Here is a 23,459-nt window from a genome sequence, read left to right on the forward strand (position 1 = left end):
CACAAAATTCCTATGCGTCATTCGTGATGAAGTCTTAGGATTCCCTCCTTTTTAATTCACGGAAACAGCCTGTATTTTGCAATGATTGTCATGCTTTTATAGGCGTGCTTTATAAAATATACACGTTATAACATATTTATTAATTTTATATTTAAACATTCGACTTGTTTATGCAATCCTAATGATTAAGGCTTTAGGTATGCATAGCAGTTATCCCTGGTTTGGTGTTTAGTATTTTGCATCTAGTTTTTGCCTCTTCCTTTTTTATCTGTGCAGCTGGCTGAAGTTCAAAATTTTAATACATTCTTAGATGTTTTGCCTTGGTTATCATGTGATAATTGCATTATTCCAATGTATTTCTGTTTGATGAAAAATTAATAACTTATGAATCAGTTTAACGCATAAGGTATATATTTATGCGTTCAAGTTATTTTAAAAATTTATCTTATTTAATTGATTAATGTGACTGTTCAAGGGTAGTTTAACAATTTAATATAATAGCTATTCAGTAGTGTAGAGTAATTGTAATATTCAAGGATTGATCCATTTACATCCGCAAACGTAATAATCCGCAATGACAGAGTGCTCTGTATCGTCGAACGCGGAATAATCCGCAGGCTGCGATTTCTATTAATCTGAATTTAATAAATATGTAGCATACTTCTGAGTTCTATAATTATCGAGTAGCAAAGGAGAATAATAAATATTCCAACCAGAATAAATTATAAATCATTCGGAATATTACGTATCTACGAATCTGTAATCGGTCATGCATGTTCCGATCTTGGTAATACGGGACTAGTCGGATAATTAAAGGGTCAGATGCAAGAAGGAGACAGCTCCACTGTTTACACAATTTTTATTAAACATGTAATTACTGCCTCCTGTCATAACCAGTCAAATATACTGGCTATAAAATAAAGATGAACAAGTTAGGTGATAAATGTTTTGTAGTAAAAACAGAAACAAAAGGAAAGGCAAGAACTGAAAAATTGAGTAATCAGACAATATAAGAATTGATATTAAAAGTACCTATAATAAAAAGAACCTAGGATTTTAAATTCGGTCAGTTGACCAGTTCTCTCGGTACAGTTAGTGTTAAAAATGTAATATTTCATGTGGTATGCAAAAAATTAGCTTCAGACTCAGAATTTAATATTATTAATACACTATATACATTAATATTACATTTATATTATATAATTATATGGTTTATATTTATTATTATTATTTATTTATTTTTATTCCATTTTTTGCAAATGATTTCACGCTATAAATTAAATTAAAACATTGTAATTCGTAACGTTACAATAAACTTCATTTTAACATTAAATTTTAACGTTAGAATACACTATACTCTCATTTTAAATTTCGTTTGTTCAGGTAATATAACATTTACTATATTTCTCCTACTTCGAGGCAAAAAAGAAGCAACTCCGATATTGAAATTCTATTTATCGGGACAGCAAGAAACACGTGTATCCCTTGTTCACAATAAAACTTTGTTAACAGAAATATTAGTCGATCATAAAGTTTCGACAAATTTGAAGCAGTACTAATTGATTTCTCTTGGTTTACTAAAATAACCTGAAACCGAAGCTATCTCTCTCGCAGCAAATCATTCAATCATAGCTCGGATGCAAGTGGGTTAATCAATGTAACCACAGAATGACTGTTTATTATTCACTTTCAGACAGCGAATTGGGCACGCAGATCCGTCGCAGCGGGTCTTTAAGGATCCCTAAGTCTTCCACCGTTGATCGTAATCGATTGCATGTATCCTCGTACGATGGGAAATTATCCAGCAACTTGCATTGGACACCAGATAATTCCAATGACACGCCGGTCCGGCCCGCCAGGCACTCCGCACCTGCGATTGACGCACCTGCGCCGGAACACCTCGCCAGGAATCTCCTGCAACTCGGCTGCCCGGCCGTGTCGATGCCCACGTAAGTCCTTCTGATCTGTCGTGGTGTGCTCCGAAACGAATCCCGGATTCCTCAGGATGTATCTCTACACGAATATCGATTTCCACCGCGAAGTATCGTCGTCAACGGTTTCCCAGTGAATCAGAATATCGCGCATACTGTTTCGAAACAAGACTGGGCGGTGCGGTTTATCATGACCGAGAGGTGTGTTAACTGTTAGTCATAAGATACACGGGATGGACGAATTCTTTCCCGTGCTGTGAATTTCACGAGATAGTGATTAATGTCGACATATGTATAACGTGTACTTTGTATACGATGCATCGTGATTTTTGTTACGCTCGTGTCGTGTCGTGTCGTGTCGTTTAATGTCATATCAGTTCCCACACGTTCTTCGCTGTTGTTTCTATTCCAGTGAATGTTGTTTTATCATTATGGGGATCAAATCTGGAACGATTTTTGAACTTTTGCTTCGTGATAAAAAATTCACCATTCAAACTGTGGCTGGATTTTATAATCTTTTATAGTGAGACTATCTTTATTCTGGTAGAAACTTGGTTGTCAAGGAAATTGATTTTTCTTAAATATAGTAATGTGTCATTAGTGTAAAAAGGATATAACTGGAACATTTATTCTTTTATGTTATTTTTAGCTTTTTACTGATATATTTATTATCTATTAGAGTCTAAGACTGTTCGAATACAAATTAATTATGAACGTGTTTTACAATTATCAATGTGTAATAGTACCTTCAGTACTTAAGGAATTGCAATATTGACTTTAAAGAGTTATATTAGTAACTAACACGTCAATGAAAACATTCAAAACATTATAATTCTCTAAAAGTTACTTATGTACTTATAGTTAGTTAAAAAAATTGTTTGAATCACTCAGCTGCGGAGAGAATCGATCTGATAAATAATTTTTTAATAGCTAAATTGGAAAATGTGATTTCGAAAAACGGTTCTAAAGTTCTTGATGTACTGACAGTTCGTAAATTTACAGTCATGTAAAATAAATCTACTTCTAGATCTAGATCTAGATCTTCTTCAAATGAGCGAATTTATGTCTTTGCTTCCTCTAGAAACAGTTTCGAAGTTATTTTTTTTTTTCTTTGTTAGCGATTTTGGTTTTATTTCAGACATTCAAGCTTGCTCGAAAGAAATTTCTCTGTATATAATTGTGTCTTTATTTTGCATGAACATTTTTGTCTGTTTTTTATCAAAGCAGATACGAGCGTACGTTTTCCATGCAAACCTGCCTCACTTCTATTGCTTCTTTTTGTTTTGCACTTTTGAATTTTAAATTTTTACTCGCTCGGATATTATTTATTTTATTTGAAGTTCAGATGCGTAACATTTTTTTCAATAATTATAGTTAAACATTCTGATATAATAATCATCATACAATAATAACAGACGACATTATGGTAACGGTTAGCGGAAGAAAAAATTTTTTTTTTAATGAGTGAGTCGTATTTACGGCTGGATTTTAGGATGAAAAAGAAGTGAAAAGTAATGTCTGTAAATAGGTGTATTAGTATAATGTATGTGAACTTGACCTGTGTGTACTGTGACTAACGAAATCAGTGCGTATGTGTGCGAATGTTTATTTTCGACTGTTTACTTTGACTGCGTAACATCTTAGTATACATACTCAAATATTACATTTAGATGACGACATGATTAACAAAAAAGAATGTGTGTTCCAAAATTCCGGACAGTCACTTTTACAAATCTATGGTTTTCATCTGTGGTATAGTGTACGGATGAAAAATGTGCTACTAAGTAACACAGTTTACAGATTGCCTAGGAATATAAACATTTAACGGATCCATTGGCTATTGTGTCACATCAATTGGTAGTAAGTTGGCACGCGACGTTCTAGTAGTGCACATGTTTACTAAGAAAATAGTATATAACATATTCAACATAAAATAATTTCTTAATTTAAAACGGTTGAACTTCTAGGGCCTTAGCTTCAATGAAAATTTAAAGGTATCTGAAAGTACATCCAAAAACTAGCGAGTTCCAGTTGTTTCTATCATAAGTCGCTTCAATATTTCATATCATAAACATCTACGTATAAATCATACACGAATTTTTCAACAAAACGGAAGAAATAATTTTGCCAAAATCTTTGAATCCAAATGAAAAAATATCATTCAAAAATTCTTCCTGAAAACTTCTATTAACACTAGAACTACCGTACCAGTCAAAATGACTGGTTTCGATTTTTTTGTTTAGCAATTATTGATATCTTCGAAGCATTGAATATTCGAAATGATTTTGAAAATAAATAGTTTCATTTCAGTACTATAATGAGTGCCCGAAGAAACTGAAAATAATCTATTGTTACAATTTTTATAGGAATTACATATTAATGGTATTAAATGCTCGGTAGTTCTAGTGTTAACATTTCATCTTTTCCTTTCTCAAGCGAATGTTCCGAATATTTCTGTTTCCAAACGCAAAGGGAGAACTGATATAGGGACAGGTGACTGATTCGATTAGGTACGCCACTGTCGGTCGGTATATACCGGTAGTCTCCTAATGAGGAAGTTATTTTCATTTCGCTATCCTATGGGGCAATTAAACGTCCACTGTACAAACATATATCGGCGCGAGACTGCGCACGTGTATTGCTCTGTTTTACCAATCTCGTTCTACTGAGAACGAGTGAAAGAGAAAGAGCGACAGAGAAGGTGGGTGGGGGTGATTTGGGCTAGTCCCGGGAACAACATTCGCGATCAGCTGACCGGCACCTCTGGTCCCTCTGTCGGTCGAGTTTCGTAGACTGCTGGGGTGCAGCGGTGCAATCTCATGAACATTGGTATGTGTTCGTACGTTCTTGTGTAATGTACGTGCGTCTTCTCGCGCTCTCAGGTTCCGCCACCTATATAGGGTGAGTCCTGAGAAGCGGAATACCTAAATGTGTCTGTTGGGGTTCAAGATGGGAGAAAAAATTGAAGGAGGAAGTTGTATTTCTCAAAGGAACAAGTAGAATGTTATTTTCAATGGTTTGTACAGGTCATGGATGGTCTTTTTAAATGACAGTATTTATCTTTCACTCGGTTGAGTAGTACCTTATGATAAGGCAGCTTCAGAGATACAACACACTATTGGTTTTAAAATGGTCTTCACAGATAGTACGAGTGAAGCAGGCATGGTCCGCCATTCGAACGTTTCAGTTAATTCGAATAAAATGACTGCACATTTTAGAGTTGTCATTGTTTCGAGTAATTTTTGAATATTTTGGTTTAAGGTAATTTCAAGGTCACAGTATCCCATGTTAAACTCATCATTATCTGTTATAATATGAAGTTGAAAATATGTAATACCTTATGAAAAAATTTGTCTAACCAGATAACCTTTGGAGAACCTTGATGATAATGTTAATCAGACCTGTCGGAATCATCGTACTCATTCCCTTAAACGGTGCAACTATCCTCTTTGACATTTTCTCTTATCCCGATCCTGACAGGAACATGTATTTAGGTGTTCCGTTCCTCGTGTCTCACACTGTATAGCTAACGGCGTGGTATTCGGTCAATAGCTGGCAGGACTGGCGCAGACGCGGCTGAACAGCTGAGTGTGCGTTCGCCGTACATCTAACGGTGTTGTACCATTGGTGTACATCCGCGGAAGTGTCGTCGGTAGCGAGGAGTTTGCACGAGCGCGGACTGCACCGCGTTCCACCACGCACCGCATTGCCGTATTTTCGATGCAAACGTCTCTGTGGGACACTCCGTTCACGTTCTCCGTTCCTCCTCGTACGCGTCACATTTGACCCGAGAAATCTCTCTTGGCCACCTGTGATATATTTGATCCGCGTTTCAAATAGAGAAATCGGTGTTACGTGGTGGAAGACTCGCGCGGAAATCCTGAATAGTGCACGCAATATTATCGGCAATTGTTCTTCTCGCGTGGCTATTACCGCGAGGATTCGTTGCAAAGATAAGCACTCGAGTGTTTGCCAGTTGAAAATTTCATTGATCTTCCCGAGCAGCTTCCGAGAGGAACGATGCTGCGATTCTATTGACCGTGCCAGTTTCCGGGCTGTCCTAATTTGCCGAGAGAAAGTTATCGGGAAGTCTCTGTGGTGTTTGCATTGTAGAATGAGAATCGGAAAGAGGATATAGGAACTCTAGTAATAATTGAAGTTTCCGTTCGTGGGAGAAGACCCGATTCCCGAGTCGGTTTTTGCATGCGACTGTGAATCTGTAACGTGGGACAGTGGCGCCCCTCTACTGGACTGCTAGCTACGATAACACTCATCGCAGGTGTGACTTTTTCAAACTCGTTTTTAACCCCTGTACGATTAGTTCCCGCTTCAGTAGAATTCACGAATTTTTACGAAATTCTCATTATGTTTTATCAGATTGCATGCCTCAGTCGTACATGTTAGCGCATATTTCGCTAATATAACCGATAATTATGACCGAGTGTATGATTCTTGGGATTCGTTCTTCAGAGGTTAAGCTGCGGTTTTTAAGCTGTATACAGTCGTCTACCGATTCTGAGTTCCTCGTAGAAATTATGCTGTTTGGTAATGTTCCACATGCTCGTCTGTTATTTCGTAGAAGTATGGTCGACCTCCCGTCTTGTGAACGAAAATGGAACTGTCTATTTCCGTTACTATTTTATTCTGTTATGCCTTCGTTAGTGTCTTGACATCTTTCATGGTATTCTGGAAGCGACGTGTTCTTGAAGTATAAAATCTTATGTAAGTGGAAGTTTGCATGAGTTACGAACATATTTATATTGTCCCCCTTGTTTAAAATTACGTACTGATTTCATGTCGTTTTCGTTGTTTCTCTTATAAATAGGAGTCGAATTAGCCATAATAAATGTGCAGGCAGAAATGAAAGACTGTAGCGTCTGTATTACGACATCTGTGGAATGCTTTTGGAGGTTTCATAGATTGCGTAAGACACAGGAAATTCAATGATATTCGAAATACACAATGGGAATAAGTTTTATGTGATATTCTATCAGTAACGAATTTACATTGCGAGTCACAGTGAAATTCGTATTAATACTTAGTTTAGGATATTATCGACGTATTGAATTCACGTGTTTAATTACATCTCTTTGTCCGATGAAGCACGGTTAATGAGACGTAGGAAATTACGTATGTAGAACGCTATATAAAAAGTCACCCCGTTTAATTAGCATATCCGGTGCTGTCACTTATTTCTATAATACTCTAATAATTATTATTTTATTAAATGCAACGTATTCTCTGTATATACTGTTTGAAAAAATAATGAGGAAGGGCTATATAATTGATTAAATACATTATATTGTGCGTTATAACTTTAACCTTTACATTAACAACACATTTTATACGAAGAAATTATAAGCGTTTCTGCTTGGGTAAATTAAATATAACACCAGCGATTTTCCTTCTATAGTTTTTCTGTTAATTGTGTTTTGACCATATTACAGCATAAGTATTGTTCTAAGAGATTCGAATAAAGATAACTGGTAACGACGTTAGAATTGCAAAAAATCGATGTAACTAAATAAATGAACAAATTTTAATGAAGTAATTTTTGTGTGCTGTTTACTGAACCAAAATTTTTGTTATATTCGGGTACTCGAGTATCTTCGATGTATTAAAACTGATACCTACAAATTGTAAATGCATATTTATATACACGTATGTATTAAAGTACATAGATTCACACATATAAATTAAAGTAGTATTGTTTAAAGCAATTTCACGGTTTTTTAAAAGAAACATAAATGAGTCTTTCGTAGTCGTGGGTTAAATATATACAATATAACCTGGTGCACGGTTATTGGCATCAAATTAATCCGATTTTCTTCACGGAAAATATAAGATGCATGTATACGATGATGGTAGCAAATAAGTTAACGAATCGAAAGAGAATTTCGAGAATGAATTGTTACTACTGATTTGATGTAACACGTCGGAGGTTTGGTTGTTTCAGACCTCGTGGCGGTGTAGGATCTGAACCTCCGCACAGTAGCGACAGCGATGAATACTCGTCGACTCACGGCCATCATCAGCAACCGGGTCATGGTCATGGTCAAGGACAGGTGGATGTCTACCACGTGCCTAAAGTCCACGTGTCGGGACCACCTAACAATAATGAATCCTCTTCCATCGTCAATGGGTGAGTCGAATACTTTCTCTTCTGTTCCTAACGATGATCATTCAACCATTTGTTATCTTGTTCCTCAAACGATAGTGCCCGAGTCCATTTTGATCTAGATTTTTGGAAGCTTCAATCGATTTTCTATAGATTCACTTAAGTTAATCATTGTTTGTGTTAACCCCTTGCCCTATGATTTATTTCTCAACTATGATGGATGCAAATGCTTTGTTATTGATGATTCATTGGAAATGAGAAAAATTCTAGGCATTGTCTATGCCCATGTCTGCTCCAAAGTATAATAATTTATAATAGAAGAATAATATTTAATTTGAATTAAAAAAAATCGAGTAATATTTGTTAAATTCTGTTTAAAACCCTCACCATGAGACTGACACGTTATTATAAGGCAAGGAATTAAGTCTATAGGGGAATTGATATGACTCTGAAGAATACCTTTGGAAATGCGTTTAAGTAATTATATACGAAGACTGATCTGAATGGACCTAGGCATCGCCGTTTATGCAGATGTGAAAAACGTTCGCTTTTCAGAGGTTACTCATCGTTGTACTGCAGAGTTTATGCATTCTAAATACATTAAGGTTTATTCCAGTTTCTAATTTACAACTAGATAAAATGTATAATAAAAAATATAACTTTTAAATTTGTTGTGGTTATTAATAATTAATTTCGAAAGAATTACTGTTGAAGGATTATCTGCAGTCTAATCATTGTTATGCCAGATATGTGGAGCTCTGCATCGTAATATTACTGATTGAATAAAAACAATTAAAAATTAATAAGATTTTCTAGCATTGAAAGATATTATAATGAGGACAAGTTGTTGATAGAAATTTAAATGTAAGAAAATATTTGTTTACAGTTGGTTACTACTCGATCAAGTGTTAGCGTTAGTTAGTATAAATGTAAATTAACAATGGTTTGCCATATGAATATATTTGCTTCTTAGTTAAAAATTTTTTAACAGAATGTTGACATATTTACCTCAAATTTTAGACAATTACATTTTCATATGTTTGTTATAGATCTTACTATTTTAAACGTATTTTGTTTAAATTAATGATTTTTCAAGTGAAGTAAAACTCACGCAGTTTTCGGTCATTATAGGTAATTATGAATGCATAAATCTCTAAACTTAAAACTTCGTTTCTGTAATAGAGTTAAGAAATAACCCAATGAAATAAGTTGAAGAGGTAAATGAATACTTAATGTACAACGTTTGAATTTGATGAAAACTAATTTTGTACATTTTTGGAAACGCATTTTATATGCAGAATGTGATGTCAAGCATAAAATTCCTCAATTTCACATAAAACACCTGAAAATTTATTAAGTAAGAATCATTTCAGTTCACTCGGGAGGGTTAGCAAGTTGCTCAGGAGTATGAAAGCTGCAGTATGTATTTCGTTTTCGCTTTCATTGTTTGTTGATTCGTTAGTATCTTGTTGGAAACAAAGGGAGATAATATCTAGCGAATGAGATGATGCGACATAAGCACGAACATTGATGTTCTACGCTACACTAACGAATTCGCGCTTCCCTTTCTCGCTTCCTCCCTTTCTCTTTCTTTCTCGCGTTCTCTCTGTCTTTCCCTTTCTCTCTTTCTCTTTCTTTCCACCCTTCTCTCATTCTCTATTGCACACATACTCGGTTCATGGTCTATCATAGACTAAACGCTACACATTCTCTCTAAGGTCTCGCTACGCAACTTATGCACCATCACATGTTAGTGTTTAATACGATACTGTTTAAGATCACGCGTACCATATGCGACATATAATTGAGACTTGACATTTGCGATGTCTCTATAAACAATGTGATTAATGCTAATTAATGACCAATTCACGTTATCTGCAACGCGCCGCGTTGTCCCCATAATTCAGTATTTTCGTGCATCTTCAACAGAGCCACCTCCGAAACCTGGGTCACGACGGTCAGGGTTCATCTCTAAGGCTTGGTCATCCTCGCCCTTCCTCTTCCATATTTTAGTGTATAAGTAGCCCAATTGCAAACAGCTTAACGCATTCGAATCCTAGACTTAGTACCGAAATTCTGTCGGACTTGATACTCAGCAAACCTTGTATGTACTTACGTGATCTTCGTTATTAACACTAAAACTACCAGACGGGTCAAAATTCCTGATCTCCTCTTTTTGCGATTATTAAAAAGATAACAGATGTTTCTCTAAGAAATTATTAAAGAAATTGATTTAGCAATAAGCGAACTCAACTGTAAAACAGTTAAAGTTCTAATAGATGCACTTCTGGAGTTTCTATAAAGGAATCTCAAAAAGTCGATTTAACTGCTCGGTAGTTTTAGTGTTAATAATATACTGTATTACCTGTGCGACTTCAGCACCGAAATATATTTATATAATAGTATATTTTGACTCTTCGTCATTTTCACACGGTATATAACACTGGTTTGACTTGTAAGCTGAACACGTACAGTAGAAGGGAGAGGGTATGAACACTCAAACAATAGAGACGAGTTTTACTGCATCACCACTGTGCACTGGACAGTCGCTTGTTCCTTATTAGATCGTATATAGGGTGTCTCATCTGAATGGAAACACCTTAATATCTCCGTTCTAAACTACATGAGGTCCCATGTAACCCCTTCACTTATAATATCAAGGCAGACTCGTGATGAACATTTTCCACCTAATTCGACAAATCTAAAGGTTACTTATTTATTTTTCGTATAAATGAAATATTAGTGGCCTATTATCAATTTTTCATGTTTAAAGTGAACGTAAACACAGAATGAAACTTTTTTCTTTTGCCACTAAATTACTAACGGTAAAGTAGTTCTATCAGGTACCGATGACCTTAAAATTTTGTAAACCTCACTTTGAAAAACACATTTTCTCCTTCATATAAAATTTGCCCACTCAACTAATGTGCTTTGATGTTTTTAAATTTATTACTGAATCGAAAAACGACGGAGATATTGCAATGTTCCCATTTAGGTGAGACACCCTGTATATTTATGGTCCCGACCTATATGGATGCACGAGTCGAAGCGAAACCAAGATAACGATAGAATGATTCCACGCGTGACGTCACAAAATAATCCAAAATGGTGGATTCTGTTTGAAGCACTTGCTACCGTGTTGGTCATTGGCAACAAATATTTCCATTTTAATCAATATTTCGAAATTGTAATTTCCAAAATTGTAAATATACATTTTGCATTATTCAAAGTTATAAATGTAAAATAAAAATATCCCAGAAGTAACCTAGGCTAATAAAATAAAATATAAATGTATTTCGTTTGCAAAATGATCTTTTTGTTAGTTATTTGTGTGTACTGCATTGTCCGATAAGATTGTTCGCAATTTTCCTTAAAACCTTCTTCTTGCAGCTGTCAAAGTGAATTTTCACCATTATTTTTGCCACATGTGACGTCACGTAAGTACATGATGTTACCTTGGCTTCAAGGCAGTTGTCTGAAGCGTAATCTACAAGCATATATGGTCTAGGTTTGTTCTGTCTTCTTCACTGATGATTATACATCTTTCTCGAAAACCTGCCTGCTGTTGACTAACGTCACGAGACGGTGGGGGGATGGAAACGAGATGTTAATGAGGTCGCCAAAGATGGGTGGGGGTTACACTGTACTTTTACATGTCGCATGTTCTTCACACTAGAACTACCTAGCAATTTAAGTGACACATTTATAATTTATTATAAAAATGAGAAAATACATTTCTTGAAGTTTGAAGCGTTTCTTATTATTCTACCTGTACAAATACAAGAATTTATTTAAATATTTCTTACAAAAGCATCTTCATAATTCCTACAATTGCGAAGAAAAATTTGGAAGTGAGTTATTTTCAACCCACTGGTAATTCTAATGTTAAAAGCAGAGTTTCTAAAAAGTGCAATATTCTATAGAATTACATTATGTATATATATAATTATTAGATGTGCAACAAAGTAACATCCATTTTATTTCATTGCTTTACTTATTTCAGTTGTTCTACTTTAAGTTGTATTTTACAGTATATTTTTTTGTTAGCGTAAATCCTAGACAACATATTGGTATCTTATTAACAAATTCAACCCTTTGCTATACAATATCGAGTCAGACTCGTGAAGAGGTTCTCAAACGGAAATTACAAAAATTAAATGTCACCCAATTATTTTGGGTTCAAATTAAATACTATTTTTCTATTATTAATTGTTGTATTCTGAAGCAAACGTGGATATAGATGAATTGGTAATTTCTCTTTGTTCTTTTTTTTTGCTAAATTATTAATGACAAAATTATCCTAGCGTTCTCAGTAATGGAACGAATCATAATATAAGAGGTTCATATACTGATTGTGAACATTCAAAGGAATTCATATTTTTGTAATATAAATTATATAATAGTATGACGATAGTGATAAGAAAATAATAATCATGTATGAAATTTCATTACAATCTTCGAATTTTTAATTTCGAAGAATTTCGTAAGTTATAAATGCGCGAGACTGTGATTACATATAATACACTAAACTTTGATACATGCGATTATTCAGATTTAAAATTTATGTTTACATTTACATGTAGTTCGAGCTACAGATAAACTTCAATAAATTTTGTATGTGTTATGCGACAAGATCGCATCAGAATTTTTTATTGGCGTTGATACGTGAGCTGCGAGACATCTTATCGCGACTATAAACACTGATTCTTTTAATCTGCATTGTGCGATGCGCCCTTTTCGCAACGGTAGTATGTATATTTGATGCTATGCTAAAAATATCTTACACAACAAGGAAATGCGAGTAGGTTCTTCGTGTTATATAGCTATGTAAACAGACGTGAGTAGTGATCTATAAATGTAATCGAACGATCGTGGTGTAATCATTTATTTGATAATTTTCCCGGGATCGACAGATATAACCGCGAAAGTATTCGATATGGAATCAATTGCGTCGGAAAATTTCTCGGGCATCTAATAAGTACGTGCACATTACAGACACGAGGATAATAATCATACTAATATATAAATTTATTACACGTTTTAGACGTATAAGATGGAATAAAAGATAAGGAAACGGATCACCGTGTAAATTGCGTAAATTATCGCAGTTATCGATAATCCTCTTAAATATCATGAAATTTGTATTGTATATTAATGCTTTATCATACTGCATTGCGTTGTAAATAATATTTCGTTTTTTAAGTTTGTTTGATTAAAAAGATATTTCAATAACTGTTCATCCAGTTTAAATGTAATTTTCATTCATTCCAATTTCATTTTTCATCAATTCCCATATTTTTAACATTATTCCAAATTCATTACTAAATACTTATTTATTTTTAATATTTTCAGTGATAATTATTTACCATTACACTACAGATTTGTATAGACTTATGGTACGCCTGAATTTCTTAAACACAAGAAAATGTTTGCTTTAACAAAAATATCTGTATTTTCTGCTTTGTTTTTATGTGGAAGTTTTTAGTTGATAGAATACATATACTCTTGTTTAACGTTTTAAGAAATAGTTTCATGAAAATAGAACTTTGTGTAAAGAATTTAAAGTATATGTACATGTATATCGTTACTGGACAGAATGCATCTTTTGCAGAATTTGTTTTTACAATTTAATACATACGCATGTCTATAGTTAGTATCTAAAGTTATATAGTATTTTATAAAATACAGAGATATGTACACATTCTTCATGGATTGAAAGTTGCAAATGTTTTCATTATTTTCTCAATACCATTTTCAGAAAAGCGTTTACAGTGCGCAAGAATTCCTCTTTCTTTTTAATCGACAATAACAAATTGTCGAAAACGAAAGAGCAATTCAGCTGGTTTAACTCTGTTTGAAACGAAGAAACATTGCTACTTTGTTTCTTTTAAGCGGTACTTATGTGTACGTACAGCGTTACACGTCATCGAACCGATTTTCCATTAGTAAATAAGCTTTTGGGATTGGTCCTGTATTTTTAGCTCAACTTTTATACACTCAAGGTTGTAGCGTCTGTTAATCTATAAATACGTCGTTCGGAAACTCCTTTTTATACAATATATTGATTTCTCTTACGAGCTTTCGATTCACCGCGTGTAGATGTGTTAAATGTGGTGCGTGTTTACATTGTTCCATAAAAATGCAAACGAAAACGTATCACGAGGAAATCCGACGCATATAATTATTATAATGATTCTAATAGTCTTCGATCTACATTCGAAATCGAGGGTTCCAAAACAGCGCATGTCCATATTTCAACGTTATCCATATGAGTTATTGATATAACCGTCTTCAACTGACTCAAATCTATTTAATAATATTAAAAATGTACACTTAATGAAGATGCATGTGTAGCCAATGCTTGCAACAAGAATCAACAAAATAGATAAGAAACGAATGAACGAAGATAAAAAGAAAGATTGATTTTCTCGAAGTGATTGGTTCACTAGTGCTGTTTTGAAATTCATGGCTTCAATTCAATTAAGATAGCTTAAACTTTTATCTATTTCAAAAACGAACAACTTCTCCCTGAAAACATTCTTTGCTGTGCCAAGTTATTTTCAAGAAACTTTTTTCACCCAAAAAGCTCTGTTTACACCCCTGCAACGTGGAGAGTTGTTAAAGAGAAGGATACATATTTACTTATAAATGAAATATTTTGCAGAATCTGTTCCTTACCGAAGTTTCATTTTTACGCATCTTTAAAATCGTTTCCTTGGTGAGCTAACAATGAATAGTGCTTCAAAAGATTACAGATCAAACATACATTTTAATCTGCGTGCTCGTGTTTGCGATGTCTTTCGCTTTGAATTATGGCAATGACATGCGTCCATATTTGTGTTGCGATATATCAAACTTTATTTTTCAAAGCCGTTGAAATAATAAATTTATGAACATTACAGTGATATCTATAGTTTCACCTTCGGTTAATAGATGGCGGTCGATGGAGTCGCAAGTTCACTCTTTGATCAAAGCAGCATTTTCAGCCGTTTAGACCCTGAAAACGAAGTCCAACCGTAATTTTGACGTGTAAATTCTATGTATACATGTATTATACAATCTTTGAATTATCTAAATAATAGATACTATATTAAACGATAGTACAATCCTAATATTACCTGATTTTCTAATCAACTACTGCAGTAGATACATGTCGATTCATTGTCTTTACAATATTTTTGTTGACACGATTATCTAAAACTTTAGACATTTGTATTTTCGTATATTTATTATGAACCTTGTCATTTTAAACGAATCTTTTTTTAAATTCACGACTCTTTAAGGGCAGTGAAATTCATTCGGTTTTCAGACATTCTAGGTAATTGTGAACGCATAAATCTTGAAAATTACAACTGCATTTCTGTAACAGAGTTAAGAAATAAGTCAGTGAAAGTAAAGGGGAAAATTAATATTTATCGTGAAACGTTTGAATTTCATGAAAATGAATTTTATATTTACATTTTTGGACACGCAGGTCATAAATATGATGTAGTGTCAAGTATAAAATACTGCAATTCCGTATGATACACAGCTGAGAATTGATTAGGTAACAATCATGTCGGTTCGTTGTGTTTACCGAAATCTTTGAAACAGTAGATATAGATTATGTAAACTGGGACAAGCATCATTACATTTGTATCATCCGTCGCCTCTTACCACGTAGAATTACACTGTACGGTTTCTTAATGTAAGCTTTTGATATTAAGGTTAATCTTTCTGATCCAGTTTTAGCCGGTCTACTAGTTATTGCAGTTTTAGATGATATACTCGCCCATCAATATCGCCTTCGTTCTCAAGATTACAGTATGTCCTTTGGAAAAAACGCTCAATGTCATATTTCAGGCAGATTTAATTATTTATGAATTCACTAAAACAGAACATTACAATTTTACTGTACCTTTAAACAAATAAATACTTAACAATATAAATTTTTGCTACATACTTAACAATAAGTATGCATAGTATGACATGCATACTTAATTAGTAATATTTTAATGTTTAATAATTGTTTTAGATATATTTCAGAATGTATGAGTATCTATAGTGGATATAGAACAATACGGTGATTTTATTATAGAAAACCGCGTTATACGGTGTGTCTGTGCTTAATCATTTCAACAGTTAAAGAATTTCCATAGATGTATGCTAAAAATGTTAAATATAATGTTGTTTAGTAAATTAATAAACACATTAATAATTTACATTAATTACGTATATACTGCATAAAAACTAACTTTTACCAATACAAATAAGTGTTACTAATAAAAATCATTTTCACAATTGATACACACACAATCACACACATTGACTAGAAAAATAATACTAACAAATGTCATACTTTGTACGTTTGACACAACAGAGGAGAAGCGTGATTGCACTGCTTCGCAGTCAAACGGTCAAGATAACGAATATCTCTTAAAGCATCGAAGTTGCGAAAACAAAGTTTAATGAAAGTTAAATACCTTCATTTAAAGTTGTGCCATTTATTTACTATTACGTTTACAGGGCGTTCCATTTGAATTAATGAAAGCTTTTATGTTTCACTGGAGATATAATTCAGTACAATTAATTTCACTATTTAAAATTAAAGTATCTATGTAGGTAATTAATAATTTTTCGATATAAGTGGATTTATATAATATAAAGAGAATATCGAAATGTATAGAATAATATATACGAAATTATATAATTTCATTTAAAAAATGAAGTTGACATCCGTGCTTGATACGTAAAATTGCGAACAAAGTAATTGTACCGGATTATTTCCCTCTCGAAATAAAATAAATGCCGCATGAAAGATCTGTTTAAATAATAAGTAGATTCTGAAATAAAACTTGGAACATTTATTCAAAGAGTCGATTCTTGAATTATTTCGTTTGGTTTTCATATAAATGAAAATTGCTTGGTCAAGAAATTTTCGTGCAGAAATGTTAAAATATTTGGAATAATTTCTTGCTTGAAATTCTGTTGCTCATTTTATATTTTACTTATGTAGAAAATCTGATACAATAATGTTCATTGTTATTTGCAAGTATTTATTGTAAATACCAAACTCATGCAATTTTGGTACCGTTTTTGGGCCAGTGTTCACTAGAAATCTACTGCGTTCTAACTCGTATGTCACGGAATGATAAGGTTCGTGATATCGCTGTATTGCAAACAACACTGTTTTTCCTGTGATATCGGTACCGCATCTTCTTCGATGCTCTTCTCAAGGCGAAGTAACATGGCGCTTGTGTATCTCATATGTGCACACTTTACCTGCCATGCTTTTTTCTCTTTACATAGCATGTGATGGATTTCAGAGAATACAAAAGTTTTATAAGCGTAGTTTCATGTTTGTATTCTGATTAGAGACAAATACACTTTACGCAATAGAAATTGATTGTGGGTAGCTTGGACAGTTATATTCAATATTACACGCGTAGATAAATAAACAAATGCTTATCTTATCTTTTTTACACTGTTTTGTACGTCCATCTGTATTCTACCATCTCTCCAATGTACCAGTAGTTTTAATTTAATTTTATTATTTCATACAACAGTCCATTATGAATCTTTGGATCGTCGGCTAAAAACAATATAATGAGCCGATATGGTTATTTTTAATTCATTTGAAAATTTTCATTATGTAAGTAATATAAATTAATTTTCGTTAACTATGACGTAGCATCTAATAATGCTTATAATATAGATAAACACTAATTTTATTTAGATAATAGAGTTTGAGATTGTTCAGGTAGATTAGGTAGGTTAGGTAGGTAGATTAGGTAGATTAGGTAGGTTAAGTAAAAACATACGCTCTTACGCCTTAACGAAAACTATATTGTTAACACTGATTCCCGCGAAAATTTTGAATGTTTCGTGTAATATTACGTTCTCTTTCATCACAACGACAAATGGCATTAGAATTAATTACTAAATATTTTAATGAATTTTAAGAAAACTACCTTAAGATTATTAGATTTTCCAAATATACAAAGTTTGTATTGAGAAGGGAATTAAGTTCCGTAGGACTACCATCAAAATTGGTAGGAGTTGCTGACATATCACAAAACTGTGTGGAGTGCTAAGGGTGAATAGTGTGGTATCATTTTTCATAATTATTTAATTACTTATAGAACCCTATTATTTGCGTACAGTAGTCTATAGAATAACGACAAATGAATAAGAAAATTTGGTCTATTCAAGCCGCTTAGTGGTTCAATTGCGTGAGAAACGCGTGCGTGGAAACACGTGTACGACAAGTTGGCGAACACGTGTTTTACGTGTTAATGACTTTCTGATATCACCTTCGAACCATAAACAATCAACGTTTCACGGAAACTTGACAGATATTAACAGATAACAGTTTAGCAATATTAAACATATGGTATTATAATATACCCGTTTTGTGTTTGTTCAATATTTTTCTTCTGCACTTATCTTGGATTACGTTGTTGTACAAAAATATGTTATATTACTTATTGAACGCGTTCCATAATATCGGCAACTACGTTACACGAATTACGTAAATTATATATGGACTATGAATGTAGTCTGTCTATGCAGATTTAATATAAGTCGATGGTACTTATCATATTTATAGTATTCAGACTGTTAGCTAAGTTGTTTTGAAATATAAATGTTCTCTATAGATTTCTCTAGAGTTTATTTAATATCACTCTTCGGTGACGCAACACATCGAAGGAAGCAGATTTTGTTGAATCTATAAGATGCAAAAAGGTTGAAAAAGCAATTGCAAAAAGTTTCGACTTTTATGTTTCTGTTTCGTTAGGAAAATTATTTCGTCTGTATGAAAAATCTGACTGTCCATTTGTCGATGAACGTATTAAAGAGGTTCTTCTGTATGATAATGACCACTGAATATTTGCAATGTCGAGTCTGCAATGCGAACCTTGTCTGGATAAGGGTGGAAAGGTGGGGATAATTTACTGAAAAATGCAGGCTATCATTTGCTTGAATTCGTTTCCTTCTTTAGTGGATCCTAAATAATAATAATAAAATACATGTCGAACATTGAAAATGAAATTTAGAAAAAAACTCAACAGTTGTTTCATACGTTATATCATGGAAAAATTGGTTTAAAGTCAGTTAAGAATAATGTTGTTCAATTATACGTTAAAATTATAATGGATTATTCGAATAAAATGTAGTGTCACTTCTCTTATATTTTATTGCACTATTCGTATTTTATTATTATCCTTACTGTTATTGTTATTATATAATAAAATTACTTATAGTTATAGTATATCTCTATCACTTTGTGCACATATATTCCTGATTAATACTACTCTTTGTTGCCTGCATTCTTATAGTTACGGTAGTATTAAATTCTTCATTCCACATTTTTCACTTCATCGTACGTCTGCGTAATACATATTCATTTAAATAAAGGCACGTCGAATTTTATTGTCATAGAATAGATACTAGTCACTTGAATAAAATAATCCTATATTTAAATGATAGAAAATATTAAACTTTTACTTTCCTTCTTTTAACGTGTTCACTACTACAAGAATTTCGAGGGTTTTATATAGTAATACTTATTCTTTTATAACAGAGGCCAAATATTACACTATCATCTAGCTACTTATGCTATTAAATATTTTTATTAGACTTCAATTTTCTTATTGTAATTGTTCTCAAGCAATTTGGAAGCTCCGTTTATTGGCGACACCGTGGCATTCAACGTGTTAATGATTCATTCGTAGCTGATAGATCTTTATCCTAACTCTGAGATAACGCGAACTCCATTCCGAGGATGCAGTTCCAAGAAACGTCGAAGATGACTGCGGACAGTAAACACTCAGGAAAACGGACATTATAATTCAGCACGATTGTACGATATATTGCTAATAGCTGCTGACAGTAATAATTTATGTCGCGAGGCAGAAAATTATTCTTGCACAATTACATAGAGACAAAAAGTATTGGAAATACTCCAGTTTCTAAAACTACAGTAACATTTGTAATTTAAGAGACAATTCTTATCTAAGTGCAACAAATTTCTACTATTTTCTTCATCTCATCGAGCATTGCCTTCTTTGATAAGCACGTTACGAACAATCATTCTTTTATCTGACAATGTTAATTCTTTGACGAGATAAATGTTGAAAAAATGCTAAATAACTCAAAAAATGCATTTATACTTTTACATCGGTTCAACTTAAAACGAATGAAGACGAAAAGTATGTAGTAAACATGTTTAAGTATTTACTAGAGTTAGAATGATCATTGAGTTTTATTAATTTTTTATGGGTGTTTAGGTACCGATACAAATCAAATAGAAATGCTCATAGGAAAATGTCACAAAATTTATAAATTCAGTCTAGTGTGCAGTATGACATTCGCTACTGACCGTACTAGTGCTACTTTATAAGACAAGGATCCGGTCGAGAATAAAAAACAGCAAGGCTAGGAATAACAGTCGGAAGGCCCGCAATTAATCCGACGGGCAGCGACAACTCACGGAAGCCTCGTATGACAACCGACATGGATTTGCGTCACATAGAATTGGCTTCCTATCATATTTCTATCGATCGAATCTATGAAATACATCGACGATGAAGGAACTTGTGAGCGGAAACTCCGATATCATTCATATTATTTCTCAAATACTACTCGTGTCATTAAAATCAATACAACAGTTTTTCGACGTAAATCCTGTATTTCGATTTTTCAAATATTTGTCATTAAAATCAACATGACAGTTTTTCGGCGTATATTACGAAATCTTATATATTGATTTGATATATAATGTATATACATATTTCATTAAGGTTCAAGTTCATTAAGGATTAAATAATGCACTCTGATACAATAAAGTTAAACGAGTTATTAGTTTTGTACTGTATATTTAATGTCTCGAGTAATTTGAGCTCTGGAATCTTTTCAAGGTAGCAAAAGCAATATACATTGCAATGTATTTACACCTAGCTCTGGATAGGTTAAGTGAAACATTATATCGCTGCATTTCAACGTACTGGTTCACGACAATATTTTTAACAAACAATAACATTTATCATAACAATTTCTTTATAAATATATATAATATTGCAATCTTTGTGGGTATAGTTTTTCTTACGCCCGTTCTCGACCACAGGTTCTCAAAGACTTCTTTGTCCTTTGTTTAATCAATCATCCCTTAACGACCACTATGTTTAAACTATCTTCAGGTCGTAAGGGTTAATTTATTCTTGTATAACATTGCAGGACAACTTTCCAGATATGGCAAAAATATTTTTATTTCAATCCCAGTATCTGTCCTTATAAAATTATTAAATTGTGATATTCGTACATGAAAATAAATCCCACTTCTCTTAACCCTGGAAGTAGCTGTAACGTGATTATTAACCCCTTGAGTGAAAATGACGAGTCTTGCTCATGTGTTGTATCGTAACTAAAATAATATTCCTAATTTCATAAGTAAATTCCATTGAAGCTGTAATATTTCAATTTTCTTTATAATAATCGTGTCTATAGGGTGGCGAGAAAATTAAACAGCGTAAACAGGAATGTTAGTCAAAATAAATCGCAAGGCAAAGTGCTAACATCATTTTTATATAAACGCATACGTATTTACCGGCCTCGTCTGACTTTGTTGAAAAAGATAACGACGACTGGTAATGTTGAGAACGCTTTCTCTTAATAGTTCAAAGATGTTTTCTCTTTTCATTCGGATTGATATTTACAAGACATTCGACCGTCCGTGCTTGCACAACGAATCCAATAATATTTAATTTTAAAGAATTTTTATATTTATTTTATTACTTCCTTGAACAAATAATATTCTTCTATATAGCTCCTATCTTCTGAAGTTCCGTCCTAAAAAAACTATCATTTCGTAGCTACCATATTCAAATCCACATTCCTCCTCTCATAGCCTTACTAAAGTTAATGTTCACAGAGAACTATCCTTAAAAACCACAATTTATCGAAAAACCCAGACGCACGTCACGATACAATTTTCGCGACGAACATTCTGAAATTCCGCAGGATTTTCATCCGAAAGCTTTAATTTCCCAAAAACGAAAATCTCGTATTAAAGATATTCCATGAAACGAACCGATAACGTTACGCTTCTGTTTACGCGTCTGTTTACATGGCTCTCGATCTCTCGCGTTGTCTTTCCCTAACGAGCTCGAGGCGGCCAAAGTAGTCTGCCTCCAACCTAACCCTAACCCTTCACGGGCAACGGAAGCGAGCGAAGAAGACGATTGTGGCGCGTGAACAACCGGGACGGGGTGGGGGGAGGTGAAGAGTCGAAGGAGGGAGTTAGGATGAAGATAGTATAGCCGGGAGGAGGCAGGACATATCGAGCGAGCGTACGAACACGACACTGTGTAGGCGCTGCCGGCATAGAAAGAGGAACGGCGCGTAGTCGGCCGTGCCAGTGGCGGACAGAGACACGATTTGCTCGTGTCGTCTCCTTTCGTGCGGTCCGCGGCTGTGTCATCCTCCGTTCACGGTAGACAGTTCGTTGGGTAAAGGTTAGAAACGCGTGTGCGGATCGCACGATGCCGAGCCATGCCGTACCCGCCACTTCCGTACCGCCATCTTGACCGTTGGAACACTTGGAACCAGTGCGTCGTTCCAGTACTCGTCCGAACATCTTTGAAATCCGTCAATTTTCCGCGTACGATACATCATAGCCGGTGAACGATCTCCCCAGTTCTTCCGTCCACTGGTCCTCCCCCCGGCACCCCTCCCATCCTCCTGTTTCTCAGCGTCAACCCCCTCCCTCATCTCCGCTCATCTCGTGTTCTTCAGCGGGAAAGTCTCTTTCGATTGTTGTACCACGCTCCGCACTGTTTTCGACCCGTGAAACGAGATGTGACGCGTGTGTGCTGTCGATACGATTGTATGAGTGACCGGTACCGGCTCAATCTTCGTCATAGTTTGGTAAAATTTTCTCTAGGAAATATTTCGAATATCAGACGGTGTACGGTTCAGATAAAATAATATTTTATATCCGTAATGAACCTAAAATGAAATATCATTGGTTATTTATCCGCAATATCCTTCGAATCGACTATAATTTTCGGATATAATTTTGAAATTTTTTTAATTATTACAATAAATGTGATATTTGTTTTTGAAATTTTTACGTGTATATTTGAAATAAAATAGACTGTTTACTATTTGCTAGTTATTTTAGTATTTATTATAATACTTCGTTTTGCACTGATTCCGTGGTGAACGACACGTTCTCTGAAGTAGCGGTTTCTAAATCTTATTTGGCTGATCCAGTGTAAAAAATATAATGTAATTCGGCACATGTGTGATAAATTAGTGATATAATCTTTGCGCGAATTATTGTGCTCATTTAATCTGTTATTAGCCGAAGGCTTTATATCTGTTGTTTTGAACCATGCGTATTTAATCGCATAATAAGTATATTAATTTTA

General features: G+C 33.9%; 1 protein-coding gene and 1 long non-coding RNA gene across 7 annotated transcripts in view; one reads left to right on the forward strand and one right to left on the reverse strand.

Annotated features, from left to right (window-relative positions):
* Nucleotides 1–23,459, forward strand: part of LOC116429438 (uncharacterized) — a 98,163-nt gene that overhangs the window by 14,970 nt on the left and 59,734 nt on the right. For 4 of the 6 annotated variants that reach the window (XM_031982384.2, XM_031982385.2, XM_031982386.2 and 1 more), the window contains 2 exons: nucleotides 1,694–1,949; nucleotides 7,888–8,073. In XM_031982384.2, coding sequence (XP_031838244.1) covers nucleotides 1,694–1,949; nucleotides 7,888–8,073 — 442 coding nt within the window. The other 2 variants (XM_031982390.2, XM_031982388.2) reach the window with 2 other exon arrangements.
* On the reverse strand, nucleotides 15,364–15,853 carry LOC116429448 (uncharacterized). The gene is made up of 3 exons (XR_004235501.2): nucleotides 15,706–15,853; nucleotides 15,508–15,631; nucleotides 15,364–15,409 (listed from the first exon to the last, which is right to left on the reverse strand). It is a non-coding gene; the product is annotated as an uncharacterized LOC116429448 (long non-coding RNA).

This window comes from Nomia melanderi, chromosome 3, assembly GCF_051020985.1.
Source record: "Nomia melanderi isolate GNS246 chromosome 3, iyNomMela1, whole genome shotgun sequence".
Classification (NCBI taxonomy): Eukaryota; Metazoa; Arthropoda; class Insecta; order Hymenoptera; family Halictidae; genus Nomia; species Nomia melanderi.